This window comes from Struthio camelus, chromosome 1, assembly GCF_040807025.1.
Source record: "Struthio camelus isolate bStrCam1 chromosome 1, bStrCam1.hap1, whole genome shotgun sequence".
Taxonomy (NCBI): domain Eukaryota; kingdom Metazoa; phylum Chordata; class Aves; order Struthioniformes; family Struthionidae; genus Struthio; species Struthio camelus.
The window spans coordinates 83,310,142-83,329,905 of record NC_090942.1 but is presented as its reverse complement, the minus strand read 5'-3'; the positions used below and the strand labels follow the sequence as shown (position 1 = coordinate 83,329,905).

General features: G+C 38.4%; 1 protein-coding gene across 2 annotated transcripts in view; it reads right to left on the bottom strand.

Moving 5' to 3' along the window:
- ANO2 (anoctamin 2) overlaps positions 1-19,764 on the bottom strand; it is a 212,167-nt gene that overhangs the window by 109,291 nt on the left and 83,112 nt on the right. For both annotated transcript variants that reach the window (XM_068953763.1, XM_068953769.1), the window contains 3 exons: positions 18,790-18,950; positions 14,448-14,530; positions 151-231 (listed from right to left, as the gene is read on the bottom strand). In XM_068953763.1, the coding sequence (XP_068809864.1) occupies positions 151-231; positions 14,448-14,530; positions 18,790-18,950 (325 nt within the window). The remainder of the gene's footprint in view (positions 1-150; positions 232-14,447; positions 14,531-18,789; positions 18,951-19,764) is intronic.

Sequence of the window (19,764 nt, the reverse complement as noted above, 5' to 3'; positions counted from 1 at the left end):
CCCTAGAAAACAATCGGCAAGACTGATCAAGAGGTAAACAGCACCAAAAAGTGTCTTCTGCAAACCTTCCATCAGAGACGGACCAAAAGATAATCACAATGTAGCAAAACATAAATCAAATCTCAGCAAAAACTGGAAGTCACATCTTACTTCATTTGTATTCTCTGTTGTGTTTTTAATTTTGAGCTTTTTCTGTAGCAGTTTGGTTTCATACTCAGGTCTGGGATGCTCCTGAAAAAAGAAAAAAAATATATGATTATGATTAAGAAAAAGGAAAAAAAATTAAGTCCTCCTTACTCAATATTCAAATACCACAAATACATCAGGACTCAGATCATCATTAGTTGGTGAGCTATAAAATGCAATAAAAAACACAGTGATTTGAAACCAAGACACTTGCAGAACATTCAAACATTCAGTTAAATGGAAAATTCAGAAAACCTTTCTACTGTTCTTGCTGCATTTGTAGTAGTAAAAAAGAACAAAGAACACCGCGAAGAGCATTCTCCAGAAGGCTACATATTGAAGGTGTTGATATCTTTTCAAGGGTTGCCTCCTAGATTGTATTTTCATTTCCCAAAGAGCCTAAACCAAGCATGGCAGCATGAAATTATCAGGATCTTGAAGACAGCACTTCATATAAAAGATAAATGCCATCAGTCACCTGATTCCTGACAAATTCTGAATCAATTCAGAGCCTGGAATTTGGATCTGATGCTTCCCACAAAAGACCTATTTCTACAAGGTGCATTTCAGCGTGCACCTTTGAGTTGTCTTTGGCTCCATGTGTCACAGGTTGCTAACCCTGACAAGAAGACTAATTTAACGTATGCTAGAAGCAGTATATAAAGCAATATCAGCAGTGCTTTGCAGATGACCACATCTAAATAAACCTCATCTGCTGTGCGTGTCTCATGACATACAAGCTAACTACAAAAGCCACCACACTGTAGCTAAATGTTAAAAGCAAACTTTTGGCTTGGGTAGAGTCAAAGATATACAGAATGACTTCAGAGATGCGATGGCAAAAACGCTCATTGCTCAGAGCTTTTCAGAAATCCCATGCATCATGACTAAAAAAATTTACATTACTCTATCCCCTTCTGAGCATTAGAACACCCTCATCATATGCATTTCAGAGGTACAATATCACTGGTTATGCCATCCATCTTTATTACAATTAGAATATATCAGTAGTCACAAAATCTACTTACTAACACTTTTTCATGCATTTGACAGTAATGAAGAGAATAAAAAATACTTTTTTTTACTTATTACTCTTCCTGGGCAACAGAACAGGGTTTCACAAGACTCCAGGGAGCTTCAGCAGCTTTCTTGGGGATATATGTACAGTGTATTTTCTGTTAACTATCTGCAATATCTTCACTGCACCAGGCACCATCTTGAGCATTCTCTATTATACGCTCATACATAGAAGCAGTGAGACTTTCAATATATTGTTTATCTTGATCTCTTCTCCAGACACCTTCCAAACACTTTATGTGGCTGACGTATGCTGAACAGGTATGGGAGCATACTGTCTTTTAAGCAATTAAATTAACTTAAATTAACATTTCCACAACTTTTTCAACGCTATAAACAAATTATAGCTTTGTCTACCATAAAGGTAGTCCCACAGAGGATACTTGCGTTCTACTGCTCCCAGGGAATCCAGAGCTAATGTGGTAGAAGGCCCGAAGAAACTCCTTTCTCTAAAGTTGAAGTACCGATCTGTCTCAGACACTTTAGCACTCTGACACTACAGGAAATGAATTTAAAGAAACTGCTAGCATGACAGCTTGTTTTACATGTCTAATTTCATGTACTATTCAAATCCATAAAAAATATTTTAGAAGAAAGCAAGAAAGACTATTGATATTTCTATGTTCAACAGATCTGCGTTTCAAGACTGCAAGTGAAACTCTCTGTGCATCACAGAGTACCTTTGCATTACTTAAGCCTCACATTAAAGTCAATTTCACAATGAATTATCAAGTTCAGGAATCACATGCCACTTCTTGGCATGAGGGTCACTTACTACTTACAAAGTTCTAGGGGTATAAATGGAACTCACAGAAACGATGAAGCACTGGTAATCTGTGCCATTACTAAATTTGATTGACAGTAAAAATAGCGGCCAGCAGGATGGGGAACGGAAAGACAACTATACAAAATTAAGTGTTTAAACATGGAACAGTTAATAATGCATGTATCTTGACGTTTCATAAGTTTTTGCTAGCCTGCTGGTGTGCATTAATTTGTATCATACTTCCTTACTTCAGGCTCAGAGCTCACATGGAAGAAATATCTTTAGACTTAAAGGAGATAGGACAAAGGCATCAAAGGCAAGGAGGGCTTCATGTGAAAAGACAGCATGACAGAAGCAGGGAAATGAGATAAAGGTACAAGAAACTGAGGAGATTTAACCACACAATGAGCAGCACCTGCAAAAACAAGCTGGCTTTCTTCCCTGCTGTCCCCCCATTTTCTGCTAAGCAAAGCATTCTGGGACACCAGAGGCAGCTGCAAAAGGCCAGAGCAACTTTGAAAGCTGTCTTAAAAGGAAGTAGGGTGAGAAAATCAAAAGCCAAGCAAAACATGGTACCGTAAATTAAATTGACTTTTTTGTTACTGTCAGTTTTGTTTTGTTGGCCTGTTCTGCTCAAATTTGGTCAAGTTATGTTTAATTTTGCTACTAAGATATCTCAATGTCCTTTTATCTGCATTTCACACACCTACATCTGGATTGGAAAATTAGTTAATCTACCTTTACAGAATTTGCCAAGTCATCTCATCCTTAACTGAACAGTCCACAGTGCCTCCTGGAATGTGTGTGTCTATACATTCTTTCTACAAGTGTATTGCATGAAACAATTCTTTGTAACACAGATCTAGAGATACTTGATTCTGATCATATACACACGGATACAAAGGAACAATCCCACTCTCTGTTGTAGAAAGAGTGTGATTCAGAATAAAGTTCTTTCTTTGTCTGAAAATGGGAAGAGTTCAACAGTTAGGACAATAAGCTAGAAATAGTTGTGATGACTTGAAGAAGGCCAAATGTCCATGTAGGGATAAATATGAATCCCATGATGCTGGAAGCGTGCCAGTACAGCTGCCAGACACTTATTGAAAACCATGTGAGCCAAGGTACTTCGGGGCCAAATGAATGTTCAGAGTAGAAAATGATAATTCCCATCCTGAAAACAAAGAGCCAAATCCTGAAATTTTTACTCAGACAAAACTCATATTGACGTCAGTGGGAATTTTCCCTGAGAAGGGGCTCCAGGCCTCAAACATACAGCACTTGTATCCACTATATATTCCAAATTAAGAGTGCATAAATAATTATCCAGTTAGATAAGAAAATATAAATAGAAATGACTTCTCCTTAATGGGGTCTCTTTATTTTAGGGAAAAAAGTGATCATAGAATTTTACAAAGCATGCACAACACACACATCTGGTTGCTAAGAGAAAAAATAACCTCAGAAACCATCCTAGATTAAGAGAGCAGAGATGTTATCACCAAAAAATATGCCAAACCACTGCTTTTTTATACATCCTAAGAAAAGTCAAAGAAACACTGAGAATTCACTGAACAGCCTTACCCTAACATGCTGAATGCAAGCAGAGCAGCAAAGCAGTGAACACCTGTAAGGAAGGTTTCCACAAATGGGAACTGAAAGGACCCAGCTGCTACCCCAAATCAAGGGGGAAACTTGGAATGAATAGGACGGCAAGCCCAGCTGTTCTCTGCTGCAAGAGGTGTAATAATTACAAATCAAGGATAAGCCTTAAATATGTCTATTTCATATGATGAATTATGATACTGTGAGGGAAAAAAAGTCTAAGGAAGAGATTGTCATTTACACAGGAACGCCCTCAAGATGTCCATTATGGATGTCAAAAGACAAAAGCTACTGTGCAAGCACATAGGAACTCACTATCAAAGATAATCTAAAGCAAACAAAAAACTGAAGTAGTCAGAACAAATCAAGAAACTCATCAGATATCTTATGGAAACGTATTTGCTATACTTGTATACATATAGATCAATATCTATACATAATGCTTTTGTTTGAACCTATTGAACAACACCAGTAGTTCTTTGGGGGATCACTTGCAAGACTACATTTTGAAATGTACCTTCAAAATTTAAGTATCTTCAAGGTATGAACTGAACCACCAAATGCTTCCATAGCAATGTCAATCTATCACATTGTATAGGTAATTATAGCAGGATATAATGTCATTTATTTTTGGCCATTAATTCAAATTGAATCCACATAAATAGTCCTAAACTGCTAACTAGAATTTTAAGAGTGAAGTCTCTCAAACTATGGTATTGAAAATTGTGCCTAAAATTATTTATTTTCCTATATGGGAATTTGCCACTGAAATAAATAAGCTGAAAAATTTTTATAGGGTCCTGGGCAACAAGCTTTAGGTGATCCTGCTTGAGCAGGGAGGTCGGACTAGATGATCTCCAGAGGTCCCTTTCAACCTCAACCATTCTGTGATTGTGTGAAGAATGTAATGAGGAAACTGCTGGGTGATAGCCCATTAAAATGCGGCATCAGCTTTTAGCTTACTTTATTGCTCTGATTTTGATGAAATATTACCTGGATCCTTCTGTACTGTGTAGATCACTGCTACCTTTACTGTTCTTCACTTGTCCAACCCTTGTACCGAGCAGTCGCATTCATGGCCTAGGACCCTATTGCTTTAGCCACTATACAAGCACAGAACTCGTTCTCCAAAGAGTTTATAAAATACCATGAAATGTTCTTAAAATTTTGATTTTTTTCCTCTTGGGTCACTATTTTCTTCTGCTGTCTGGTAATATATAACAATGGGAACACTCGGCTGTGGAGCACGTTTATGGAAAATTTTCTCGGTCAATATTTAAGATTGAGAGCACTTTGGATTTATTACAGATTTGCATGCCTTGCAAAGAGCAATACAATAAACACTGCAAAGTGCTTTAAAATTGATCTAAAATAGCTGTTTCCTAAATCATATCAGTATAATCTCAAGATTAAATATCCTATGAAATAGCAAGGTTAAAAAGCAATACCTTCTCCTATTAAAAAGGCATTATTTTTCAGTTCACTTCAACTAGAACAAGTTTTTATTCTAAGCGAGATCAGGATTCACAATGGAACTTGAATTTCACACTGGTCCAAGGCTAAGTATTGCACATCATGTACCTCGGTGACCCCAAAAAATTTGGGCAGGAGGTTGAAAGACATGGTCACTGATACATGGATGAAGAAAATATTTTGTAGATTCATTCTGTTATAGTTTGTCAGAGGTCATAGCTTTTAGTTCCATGACAGAACGGGCAGAGCACGCAAGCAGGTGTCAGGGCTGAATGCTAAATAAAATAATATCAATCCCACAGACAGAAGTACTGCAAATGTCATTAATTTACTTGTCTTGCCCTTACTTTATATTCACTTATCTATCGCCGGTAAGAACAGTTCTATCATTCCAGACCTCTATCAGGTACATAAAATTTTAACAAGAATACCTCATAAATAGCCCAGTTTTATCCCACATATGAAACTTCATTCCAGATTATATCAAACTTGATTTTGTTTATAAGACATTCTTTTCTCAGCACTGGCCACTTAAGATATTTCTGAAATTTTCATTTCCCTGAGTTCTCCTCCTTATAGCCTCCTTATAGCTGGATCCCCCGACTTCCAGGTAGCCTGACCTACTAGGTAGAAGCAGTATGAATCCAAACAGAATTTTAAGACACACTTTCTAAACACTTTCTAAAACATTTTAAACCATACACATCAAACCCATTCTAACAGAAGTTTATTAACATCCCGTGTTAATGGATTCCAACAGGTGCATATGCTGACCAATCAAAGTATTTCCAAACCTTTCTGAACTTTTCAAGTTGAACCCTGATCCAGATTAGAAACTTGTCTCCTATCTAATATACAGATACTATAGCTAATCTGAACTGAAAATCTATCGTTGTTCATAAGTATTTGTTCACTCTTTATTAAGTTTTTTCAGCTGTACCTGTGCATCTTCTGATTGCTTCCCATAAATGCCCAATAACTAGATTTACAACCAGGAATATTCATGAGAACTACTTATTGAAGCAAACATGAATCTTGAATTTGTAGTCAAAAGCTTTTATACTTGAGGTTTGAGTTTAATAGCACACAGCAGCATAAACCAAACTAAGTCTGGGCTCCCATGCTCTCAGGTTCAGTTTCACCTTATGGGAGCCCCACATTTCTATTCCTTTCCTTGCACTGACACCAGTGCACATACAGCTGTACGGTAAGACATTTCAAGGAGATGGCCAAGCTAAAAACTGGCCTTTTTTACTCCCTAGGCTAGTTTTCAGTTGGATCAGTTGTCTGAACTGTTCACCACTCAGCTAGCTGTATGATGGCCAGCATGAGCATAAAAGGAGGAACAAGAACACCTGGCTAGGGTAGCACTAGGGTAGCGTGGAGTTAGATTGGCTCAAATTGCCATGTAACGTCAATACATGAAGTTGCATGATACTAATGAGCTGATTTAATGGCTCACAGTTGCTAAAACAGGGAGGTCTTTCTAACCCAAACATTTTTTCCTACCCCCGTCTATGCTACAAAGTTACTTTATTTCTCTTCCTCTGGTTCTAGCCCTGATTAGACTCCTTTGAAAACATATCCAACTAATTGGGCCTCTCCACCACAAAGACCATCCATTTTTATTGCTGGAATTACTTTTCTACAGCTCTGGTCAGTAGTTCAGGTCATGGTTCAGACAACAGTACTGGTAATGTGAAAGTAAGGATAGGATCTCTTCCTACTGCTAGCAGTGAACTATTGAGACATCTTATGCAGCTTCATCCTGAGAAGTAACTTCAGAGATCTTCAGAGAACAACATACAGATAATTTAAAAAGTAGGTTCTTAAATTAGCTGAATTTAAGTAAATAAATCCATAGCTAGTCACCTCTGCAAAAATCTTAAGAATTATAGAAAAAAGAGAAACACATCCCATTGAAGTCAGAGGAAGGTACTTGATTTTCACCTAGAAACTGGGCCACTTTATCCAGGTGCCTAAATTTACATTTCTGATGGATTTTTTGTTAGGTCTAAGGAGGCTGGTCACCCAGCTTCTAAGGAAGATCAAATGGAATTTGGATGTCTAACTGTTGGACACCTTTGAAAATCGCAGTTCAGGATGCCTACCCTAATGCACACACATATGAAAATGCTGTCACAGGCATGATGTTACATACAACCAAATATATTCAAAATTTGGTGTATACAGAATTGATAGACAAGCTACAGATCAGAAGTTTTTCACACAGTCAAACCTACGCACAAAAAGGGCTATCAATTTCCTCTTGCAGCAGAAGCAGCAGAGTAGGATAGAAGCGGAAGATGAGATCTTAGAAGAATCAACGATGTTTTACTGGTTTACAAGATCCAGAAGTAGATAAAGTGCTTATGTTTCCCAAGTTAGAATTAGAATTGTCTCTGCAGCTCTGACCCAGAAAGGTGTGGATGAATCTAGGACAAAAGACGTACACACCTATATACTCTTGCCAGTAATGAATAAAGTGAGGTGATCTGACACTTTTATCAGTAAAACCTTCTCTCACAGTACATCCTCATATATTTGATATGTGTGGTGTGCAAGAGTTTTCACAGGCATGAGTTTGCCATGACCATGCCCTACTCACAGGTGACCACGTGCACTTGAAAAAGGAAGAAATATTTATGCTTTATATATTGTACGGTTGCCGAACAAAACAATGAGCCTAACCTTAAGCAAAACTAGAGAATAACAAACAACTATGACTTCAGAAACGTTATGAGTTCCTAAACTCTGCACTCATTTTAAACATATAAACAACTGACAATTTTAGCTGCCATTAAACATATCATAAAGTATTATTCTTACATTCTAAAAGCCTTTCCCAAGTTCAAAAGTACTTTCAGAAATACCTTCCACTAGTTTTAGTCCTTTGTGCAGATTGAGAGACATTTTGGAACAGCATTAGCAATAGTCTAAGGAAGAGCTACTTCTCTTTCAATCCTGTTTTAATCTGAATTAGTGTTCCTAAGTCAATGACTTCCTATGGGAAAAATTATAGACTAAATAATATGTTCTAGTAATAAAATACTTCAGAAAAGAATAAATGTTTTTTAGGACCCTTTAATCTTGCTCATGAAAAGAAGGTTTTCTTAACAAGTTTCCATTTGATTAACATATGGAAACTGGGTTAAAAAATGTCAGCGTCCATTCATACATCACAATTAGACTAAACCTAAAATGCATTTAAATTGAAAGAAAAAAGCTAATTTCCTGCAAAAGTCTTTCCTAACACAAAAGAATATTCAGCAGTGTGGTGCTGGGGTTCCTGAAGTGACCAAATGAACCAGCACCAGACTTGAATCTCCTAGTTAACACAAATAGCAGGTTAATCTTGGAGGCAGGCAGCATTGTCTATTTATCTTAGATGGAACCAGCTCAAGGCCTCTTTTCATTGGAAAAAAAATTGATCTTGGTAAGTGCAGCAGAAGAGGACAGAGGGATGGAAAAATGGGGCTGAGAAAGATCAATGGTCTCAAGGGATCCTTGCATGAGGAGGAGCTGGGAATATCCTCATATTGTGTCTTCGGGGAACCTGAACCGGGCAGGCAGGACTTGTGAGGCTCTGAGAGATGAGAAGGTCCTTCTCTGCCTCCTCAGACCCATCTCCATCAGAACATGCACTCCCTTGCAGTACAAGATCCCCCACCCACACCGCATATCCATCTTCCACACACCAACCTACCTTCAACACTCTGCAAGTCCGCTCTGCAAGAAGCACATCACTGACAAACTCTACTTACCGGCCTGGATCTCCAGGGTCCCTGGGAAGGAGGAGAGGAAGTCAGAAAGGCCCTAGAAATGGTCACTGTTCCTGAGTGGGAGGACAGTGCTGGGTAAAGATGAAGGAAGCAGTAGGCCGAGATAGAGAACTATTGGAAAGCAGGACTTTCTTCCCTGTCGCTCCTTTCCTCCAGCTACCCACCCTCCTTGTTATGACTTTGCCCTGGTCAACAACAGCCACAGTGAAGGGTTGCGCTGCACAGGCTGGAAGAGTCCACTTCAAATCCTTCTCCATAGGGTCCCACCCTAAGCAACTGCCCACTCTGCTTGCACCTCCAGACATTTCTGCTCTTACACAAGGGAACATCAGAAGACGGCAGCAAAAAGGAACCCATGCCACCCCTAGTGACCCAGCCCTTAAGTGGCCTATAGCAACATCCTGAGGAACTAAGACTGCTACAAGGAAGCAAACAGTTTTGAGGATTTTAGACAAATCAGTCCTGGAAAAGGCACAGGAGATCATTGTAACAGAAAAGAAATAAGAGAAAGGATAGGGGAGCATGTTGGTATGTTTGGCAGAAGAGGAATAAAAGATGAAAAAGAAATAGACTTAGGAGCCCCAGCATATTGTGACACTTCTGTGGATCAGCAGTCTTGGAATGAAAAAAATCTAACCAGATATCTTTACTGACTTCTTGGCAAGCAAAGCAGTTATCATCTGCCTTGTTTCTTCTATTTAACAAATTAAAACATGTCTAAATTGTGCCTTCACATATAATTTTTAATGGAGCAACAGATGATACTAAACAGCTTCCCCCAAGGCCTGAGGAACAACATCTTTTTTTCCACATTCTTTCTCCAACTAGTCTAATAAAAATCTCATTTCAAATCTCCTAAACATAACATTATTAAATCTAACGTTGAAGGGACTTGTCCATAAGATCTGAGTTAGCCCCATAAGGGCTAGTGGAGCCATTTCAGGCTCATTAAGTAATCAGCGTTAACAGGAATTTAATGAAGGTGACAGAAAATACTCTGGGAGGAGTGATGAGCCCCAAGAAAGGTAGTAAAATAATACAAAGAGACTGAAAAAAATTGGACTCATTGGTCCAACAGGAAAATCAGAATAGGCATGGGAAAAAGGTGAAATAATACACCTGGGGAAAATAACCCAAAACACAGATCTCACTGGTGCAAGAAATGTGAGAAGTAGTGAAGATGAAAGGAGAGATTTGAGACAACACAGAATGTTGTGGCTATATGTTCCTCCTTTACCATCATTGTCCATTTTTCCCAAGAGGCCTATGCTTTGAGTAAACACTTATTTTATTAGAGTCTGTTGTTCTCCCCTACATGCTTTTAAGCAAACAAATGTGCCTTATACTGCGCATTTTAGTAGCCACTATTCGAATTTCAGAAAAGAAACCTGTCTCTACAATTGGCAAGGTGAAAGATAAGCTGAAGCCATCAAATGAATCATATCACAAAAAATTATGGGAACTATGGCAGAGAAGATCAAATTAAACCATAATCCAAAAATAAGGGGAAAATGGGATATACCTGTAAGTATATTTAATGCCACCAAGTCTGCTTGCAAGTTCTGACTTACCAAATCTACCTTCCTTATTACTTTATCTCAACTGAGTGATAATCCATGACGTATCTTAAAATCGTCCCTTAAGGGTTCGTTGAATTTTTTTTTAAAGTTGTCAAATAGCAAAAGTAAGAAAGAAACTTTGGGAATTAACATTTGCAAACAAAGAGCTAGCATTTTTCAAAGCATGGGAATTTAACTTGAAATTGTAACTTACCAAGTACGTTTCTAACAGAGACAGCCACGTTAAGTTCCTCCTTCTACTGAAATAGCTTTACCGTTTGAACTACAACGGGATCCCTGCGCATAGCATTATTATTGTGCGTTTTGCTGTCTACCCATTTATTCTTCCAAGCTCTGCTCCAGATTCTAAGATTTCATCTTTTAAAATTGTGTTTCCAATCCAGTTTTATATAGGACTATTGGTAAAATGAGGTAAACTCTCTTCCACCCAGAAAACCCAAAGTAGGAAAATACCAGGTCCTAGAAATTTAATTATGAGCACATTTCTGAAGATTCATGAGAAGTCAATAGTTTTTATTCCTCACATTGTTAATCAGAGTCCCTAAATATTTCTTCATCAGCCATTCCACAAATAGAAGAACAGGATGTGGATTCGCCCATCTTTTCCCTTGTTTTATTGATATCTCCTATTACTCAAACTGAAGAACAAACAAATGCACAACCTGTTTGATTGGGTTATATCAACACACATCTGTGGAACAACATGTTGAGTGCTTATTCATGATATTTCCAAAGTTTTGTCTGTTTTCATGGTTCTAGTCTGTTCCAGTTTCTCTTCTGTCTCCTCCCCCCTTAGTTATCAGTCGTTCAATTGCTTTTCAAGCCAATTATCCATTTTACAGTCTAGTACCCCATGCTACCTATTATTTCTGTGGATTTCGGATGTACAAACAATGCAAATCTTCTAAGCCTGTACAGCTGCCAGCTGCAAATATGCGTTCAAGCCTTAGGGAGTCTGCTTTCTCAGACTGCAGTTGCCAAGATATTTACAAATAAACGGACTAAATTAATCTCTCATGTGACTCTTTTGAAGCAAAAGATTTGTCCCAATGCGTTTAAAGAAAGTAATTTTCTGAAAATTTTATAGTCAAGAGTCCACAAATATGACACTGAAGACATTCACTTCAATATAACCCTCACAACACATTCCTCAGCTCTTCAGCTTTTTTGTTTTCCTCTCTGTTTTGGTTCCACAACTTCGCTTTCTAAAAAGATTCATAATAATTACTAACTTAGCCTCATCTGGTGTCAAAGCTGCTAAAACTCCTGAAATTCTCCTTGCCCTTTTCCTTCTTCCTCTCCTCAGTGATCCTGTGTGTGCCATCACTACTTCCCTCTGGACTAACCCAATCAGACACAGTTTTTCCTTTTTCCAGTATCAGTTTTAGCAGTTGTAAAGGCTTCACCAACTGAAGTGCTTACCACACCGATAAAATAGAGTACCAATATCTGTCTTACGGTCAGATTTATCATCATCTTTATGAACATAACAGCTTAAAGGTGAGCACAACCTGGTCTAACTTTTGGATTTTTGATGAAGTGCCAAAAGCTGACAAAAGCTGATGTTCTGCACAGCTTTTTTTCTTTAGTAAGATGTCACTGGAATTGTACGTCCAGTTTGACCTTTTCAAGTTAGAGCTGGTAGGTATTTACAGGTATTTAGAAAACATGATTTAGGAAGAAAGATTGAAAGAGCAGAGGCTAGATCATCTAGAAAGGAGAGGATGATAAAGGGATATGATATTGTGTTGAATTTTACTGAAAAAAGGACACGAGTAATCTCCTTATCTATGAAGGAAAGAAGAAGGAAAAATGAATATTTGCAAGGAGATTTAAGTTAGACGTTAGGAGAAGCTTATTAGCTGATAGGTAAGTATTAGCATTAGCATAGATTGCCCAAGGAGGAAATGAAATCTCCACTGCTGAATTTCTTTTAGAACAAATTAGACAAACATCTTTTCATAATGACTTAAGTAGAGTTGATCCTACCATGCACAAGGGATGGCTTCTCAAGGTCCCTTCCAGCCTTATTTTTACGATTCTATTTTCCTAACTCTTCTGCTTGTACTGAGATGTGTCTGGCACTCTTTCACTTGTCATAAACATGGGATTCTTGCTGATCCTACAGTTCCTGTCCACAAACCTTTAGCATTTCAGAGTTCTTCATCACAAGACCTCACAAATCTATAGATCCTTTCACAGCATTTTGAAAATATTGAGTTAAACCTTAAGAATTTATACTGCAAGTAAAGAACTTGGAATTTAGTAAACTGCTGGCTTTGTCACGTAGACTGCAATGCCAAGAACAAAGTTTGCTCTCCTACCTCTCAGTGTGTAGGACCGTATACAATACAAAATTGCCGTTCTCTCAGGTAGACGTATGCCATTCTGTGCAGGACAAGCAGTAATTTCTGATGTGCTGATGCATTTATTATGTATCATGCCTTACAAACTGAGAATACTGGGATATACCATAAACATCATTCAGTTGCTCACTAATAGACAAGAGCGCAAAAGTTGAGAGACCAGAGACAAAATAGATAAGGCTGTCCTTCAGTTAACTCTTCAGGGAAGGAATACTTGGGAGATTCATTTTGGTATAGTGATGGAGGAAGAGAAATGCTGGGGTCTGTTGTCTGTTCTCAATGCTATTTTTACATTTTATCTAATGATTCTTATCTGAGGAACAGATAAGTGGAATAGCATCATCACCATGCTACAGCATGAGGTTCATGCCTTCAGCGTACTTCCTTTCTGGCTTATTTGTACTCAGCATCCTGTTTGAGCTGAGCTCAAAGAGCAGGGATGGTGAGTTGCCCTGTTCTAGGCTTGTATGCAGTCTGGTGTTTAAGGAACTGTGCTGGAACCTGAGGAAATAGGTTCAAACCCTCGCTGACTAAAGCAGGCTCAGAACTCAATTCATCTTCCAGCAACCTGACCACACTTTTTTAAGTCAATGAAGAGAACAAGGCACGCTGCATTAAAGTTCATAGGTACTCAGCTCACCATTAAGTATAAAAGGGAGTCTAATTGCTGCAGTTCTGAATTACTCTGTATTTTTAGCACTGCAGTGCTGAATATAACCCTGTGTTGGAGCCATGTTGGTATCTATTGCTCAGAGATCGGTACTGGAAGCTCCAGAGTCTATCTATCTGCTCTTAGAGGGACAGTTAAAGCTAATGTCTTCATTATGTTTAGTCAGAGGTAGAAATTAATCCTCTGGTGAGAATCAGTAGCTAAAACAGACCACAGGCTATGGCATGTTAAACAATGTCTGAGAACAGGACTAAAAACAGATCCAAGCCTACTGTAAATGCTAACAACAAGCATGTCTTGGTTTTCAGTCAACCCAGGTACAGCTTGAAACCCCATGGGCTGCCTGTGAGGCACTTACAACATATTCTCAACCTCAGTCTTTAGCTGCTTACAATAGACAAGGATGCCCAGTCCCAACCTAAGTAGAAAGCTCAGCTATCATCCACTGATGAAACAGCTCTTCAGCTTGGTACCTGGAGCTCAAAATGTTGTGAACCATGGCATCAGGGATGCTGCACATACCTGGAGGCAAATACCATTTACGTTATCCAGATATGTTACAATCGTCTTCATAGAGTGTTTCTGTTATACCTAATGAAGTAGTATCTATATGAAAAGGTAAGCATTTAACACCATTCTGCTGCTGCATTCTGCCAGAACAATGGCATGTGGACATTAAACAATAGTCTGCTGTCACTCTTCTAATCTTCTTCAACATTAATTATTAAAAATAGAGTTGAGTCCTACCCAATACTATATATGGGACGATATATGTTTTGAGTACATTGGTACTCAAAAATATATCATTTATAGCCTTCTAGTAAAACATACCGAAGAATTGCATTACACTGGAGAGAGCTCATAAGAAATCTCATTACCAATGCTTACCTTCAGATTTAGAATAATGTATATAATGAACTAGCAAAGGGAAAAGAAACTTACCTCTTCTTCCTCCAAGCCAGTTAGATCCCAGAAGTAACTCAATCTCATCTGCAAACGCTTCCATTGTTCAAGGAACATGGTAGCTTAAAGAAAAATAAAACAGTTCTGAAAATATAAATCGCATGCACTATTGTGAATGCTTGTCTTACTCATAAGCCCTATGAATCCCATTACACTAGGCCCTTTATAAATAAATACTAAGAAACAGCCCCAGACCCACTTCTAAATAAAGAACACAGGCACAGCATGGAAACAATAATTACTGACTTTTTACAAATAAAGTACAGAAAGAGACAACATGAATTGCCCAAAGGCACTGAGAAGTTTTTGTCAGAGACTGGACATGAACTCAGATCTGCTGATATCCACCCCAAGAACATCTTTTCTCTTAATATACGATAAGTCATTCTATAATTCATGAGTACAAAGTGGAACAAACCCCGGATCTAAATATTCATCCATTATATTTGAATTAGTGAAACAGATTTCCCCGTTTGGAAATTAGTAGGTGTTTCTAATCAGTCAGAAACATATGAAGAAGGTAGGTGTAGCCTGCTACTGAAATAAACAATTGATAACTATATCAGTTGTTATGTAAACTATGGCCCTCAGCAATATGCAAAAAATATTGTTATTCTGAAATATGTTATAGTGGTAGAGCTGAATGTTTTTGTGCTGCATAGACACAGTGATTTTGTCCTAAGGGGACAAGCAGGGAAGGCCAGCAGTTCAGTCTCCTGCTTTTCCTTTTTCATTAATAAGAAGAAACAGATGTTGTACTGTTGTCTCATATTTACAGTCTCCTGACCTTCCTCTCATAATTGCTGTTTCCTCTAGATAGCCCTTCGTTTAGCTGCTCTTAATTTATGGACACCTTTCAGAAATAGCACTTCTTACTCTTGACTTGTGGTCACCTCTTTTCGGAAAACTAGACTGTATATGTACACTACATATATTTTCATATATATATAAATATTATATATATACACACCAATAAAAAACTACACCAATAAAGAAAAATAACTGTAGGCACTATTTTGCATTTTCTTATGCTCCATTTCACCTTTTCGGCTGGTGCAAAAAGGACTGTAAAAAGGTCATCAGATCACAGCAGTATTTATGTCACTTTGAACATCCTGTAGATAATGCTATACGACATAGAACATTGGAGAATCAGATCCAGCTTCCTTTAACTAAGCTGACTTTCCATCAGCTTAGTAAAATAACTTGACCTTTACAAGGCAGAATCTATTCGCAGCCACCTGAGAGCAAATATCTTTTTGCACAGCTCTTTTCCCGTAACTATATGAAAAATTCAGTAAAGGACTGCTCTGAGAGAAGCATAATGTAAGAAATAAGCATAATTTATACACAGGACTGGCAGTTCGGTGCAGGTAAATCCAGACATTCAGCAGTTAAATTACTATCTCTGTTCCTTCCTTACAGAAGAGAGGACATATAAAAGCTATATTTAATATGTTCTGGAAACTTAAAGGGCTTTTCAATATCCTAAATACAAATACACTTGGCTATTTTATAAGTTGCTTATAGGTATCATTCCACTTTCTTCTATTTTTCAAAAAGTCAGTTCCACATTTGGCTCTGTAAGAATCTACCATTGAAAACAATAACATTTATCATAATTCCCTTTAATTTATTTGGCTAGATACATGACTGGTGCTACAGTGAAGTATCTGTTTTGAAATCAGCAGGTTCGCTCCACTATATTCAACTATCCTTATAAACATATCTGATAGCTGAAATTCAACATCCCAGAACATCAGTGACAAGAAGCACAGTCAACCAGGCATGACTTTGCCTTTTGTAAATACAGTCACTGGCAAATAGTATTGCTGGGATCACAAACATGCATAATGAAGCATCAAGATCACATCATAAGAGAATGAGTTCTTTCAAGATATTAACCACAGTGAGTCATCTGCCTTTCACAGAAAGGGAGAGGGCAGCCAAGATGAAGGAATTCTTCTGCCCAACCCCATCTTGAAATGAAGTCATCTTAAATTACCATACTGTTCACTCTTTTAAGGATACACCTGTAAGTAATAAGACATGCCAGCTTCCACTTCACTATGCTATACCATACAAAAAAGTATTCAGGCAACATTTACTCAAGAGACTGTGAGGCAAGCTGGCTAGGTGTGTGAATGACAAGACATCTGTCACTCAGCAGAATGAGCTGTAGACATAACCAGTACAGTCTCCTTGTAGTAAGGCAGCAAAATTTGGTGTAATGTTATACTTAATATGCCAGCTGGGCAGAGACAGTATAGGATACTGTTCCACTTTGTTGTGCTTTGCATATGGTGGGTGTATTTTCTTGCAAAGAAAAGCTCAAGTTATCAAGGTCCTTATACAAGCTCAGTTATCAAGGTCCCAAGCACAGACTTTTCCAATCTATGGGAAACTTTTTTTCAATGGACTACAGCTCAGAAACAATTTTAGTACTCTTCAAAGTCTTTTTTTAAAAACAATGTGCATAGTACTTTTTGTTCTTTCTCCTCCCCTACAGACTCTACTAATTTATCTTAGTGCAAGGATATGCCAACATCTTGCTTTGCACATTGTATTGCTGACGCTGAAGCATAATTGCTTTGCATGAAGCTGCATGGAAATGATCACTTGCACGGATGCAAGTTTACAATACAGATTCTCTGTCAGGAAAATACTATTTTCCTATGTAAGTGTAAATGAATTGTCATTTTAAAATGGTAAACAGTTGTCATCAGTTACCATACAGTGGATTTGAATGATCAGTGAGGGACTTCCTGTAAGTAGTCTAAACACTTACATTTGGAACTTGGCCCTTCTAGCTGGTCCTACAGAAAACTGCTGCTCTTAGCAGCAGGTAAGAATTTCAGTGAAATAAGTGACAAATAACACTGTCCTGTCCCAAAGTGGTAAGACTAACACCTTTCTCTTCTGCATTTTTTCTTCTAGCATAAGCCCGTCATCCTCTGGCAAAGGCACACTGTACTTACGCTTTCTGCACCGAGGTGCCAAGCAAGCACCTTCACATTTCAGACACATACTGTCCAAGTACTACACTGAAACTCTGGCAAGGCAGTCTATAGCATGCTTCATGGCAGCAAGTAAGCTACCACCTTATCTGCCAGTCTGCTATACAGCTGGCAGCAACCTGAGGCAGAAGAATAAGTCATTGTGAGAATCTGCAAGTTCATAATCTTTTGCCATTTCCCTCAATCAGAGTGATTACATATTCTCTAACTTCTGCTGAATGATTTCCAGAAACCGGCAAGTAAAAACTTTTTACTTCCATAATCTCTTCTGCACATAAGTTCCTAACAAACCCTATGCAATCCAAACCCAACACCAAGCTACCAAGCAATAATTTCTAAAATAAGCTGCGAAATGTGAATAGAGTGGCAGAGTATAACACACTGATTGCTGGGGGATGGCTATACTGTAATATTATATCTGCTCAAATTCTCACAGTCAGAATGAAAAATTCCTTCTGTGAACAACGAATAGGGAAATTAAATTCTTCTTACAGTAGCAGTCTTCAGAGGCTCTTTTCATGGGTGCATTCGTCCCATCTTTAACTTCCACAATAAACCAGGTCTGCAGTGAGTGAGGGCATAACACCAGCAATAGGACATGCAAGCACAGTGCACAGGGTTCAGGGCAGAGGTGAGGCCAGGAACAATAAGAAAATACTACAATACATTCATTGGTGTTTATGAAGTGTTTTGAGATCCTCAGTGAGGCATGACATTTTTGCCATTAAGGAAAACCAATCTCGTCTACATGGAATACGTTAGAACACATTATAATTAAAACAGTAATAGACCCATTGTACTTGGAATCCCATAAAATTTTGTTTAAATTATGCAACTAAGTTGTCCCACATGGAAGTGCGCTCTGTGCTTATATGGAACCATCTACAGCTGTCTGCATAGCATGAAGCCCCAAGTACATTCTTGCCCCAAATGCAGAAGATGTTACAGGGACATGCCCTGCCTATAGAAAATGAAGGAAAACGAGAAGATTAGAAGTGACATTAAACAAGTCAGTAGAGGGAGAAAGGACACATTTTTCTTCCCTGACCAATCCAGCTCCTGTCCATTTATGCTGCTGACAGAAGAAAGCCTTGTGACATTGCTTTTTCCCATCTCAGCACAGATAGCCCCTTACCGGCCCTCTGAGGCTTGGCAACTTCATAAACCCATAGGTAGTACAGTCAATCTAATAACACTTTATTATATGGAAGGCTACCATAATATACCACTGTGCATCACTGCTTTCATTTCTGCCAGGACTCCAAAGATCAAGAGACATGGTTCACATGCAAAGCAATACTCACCCCAGAGAGCCATAAAGATGGAGAAGAAGACAGTGGCAGGGTTGTCAAATAAGTGGCTGGCCCGAGCTGTAGCACACGCAGAGCTGAGGTTCCAGTAGTCGCAAAACTTGTCACACAGAGGGCACATGGTGAAGGCATTACGTTGGTCACACATTTCTTTGCTATGAATGACAAGTGCATGAGTTCTTAGGGAACTATGACTCAGGAAAATTGGGTTCACTGAAGTGATAGCAAGCAGCACCTCATAGCTACTACTAGCTGTTTTGTAATGTATGTGGCTTGTGGTTGCAGAGAACTGAATCCCATGACATATGTGTCTCTTCAAGGCCCACGTTGCCATATTCTGGAATATTAAAATACCTACAGGCACCCTACCAACAGAAAAACAATGCAAGCTGGCAAACCAATCTAATCCCTATGCTGTTCTATAGACCAGTGAAACACACAAGCAGAAATTTGCTATGTGTACTCTCAGTTACATGTTTTGATACAGATCAGATTCAAATGCATGAAAAAGAATTCTGAAGTGGCTATAAAGGAAATCCTGTGGGATAAAGTCTGGCTTCCCTTGACAAAACACACATTTTTTAACGGGGTGGCACAAAAGTCCATGTCAAATACCATGCTATTTTGTGTATCAGGACTGGTCATTACCATGTTGAACATCTGTCTTTCTATATATCTGCGTAACACCTTACAAAGCCAAAAATCAGCAGCCAGGCATACTGGTTAGTCTATGTCACAGACAGAACAAATCTGCAAAACTATTTGCAGGATATGTTGGGTTTTTGGTATAAAATGACATGCATACACTGAAGTTAAAAGACTTGGACCAGCCAAGAATGTTATTCTTAGCAAGGATGTTTTATTTCACAGCATTTACTTTGAGATTCACCTCTTCTCTGCATTTCATTTTGCAGAGTATTTGTAAAATCAATGGGCGTTTTCCCAAGATAGGTCTTTAACACAAATTCT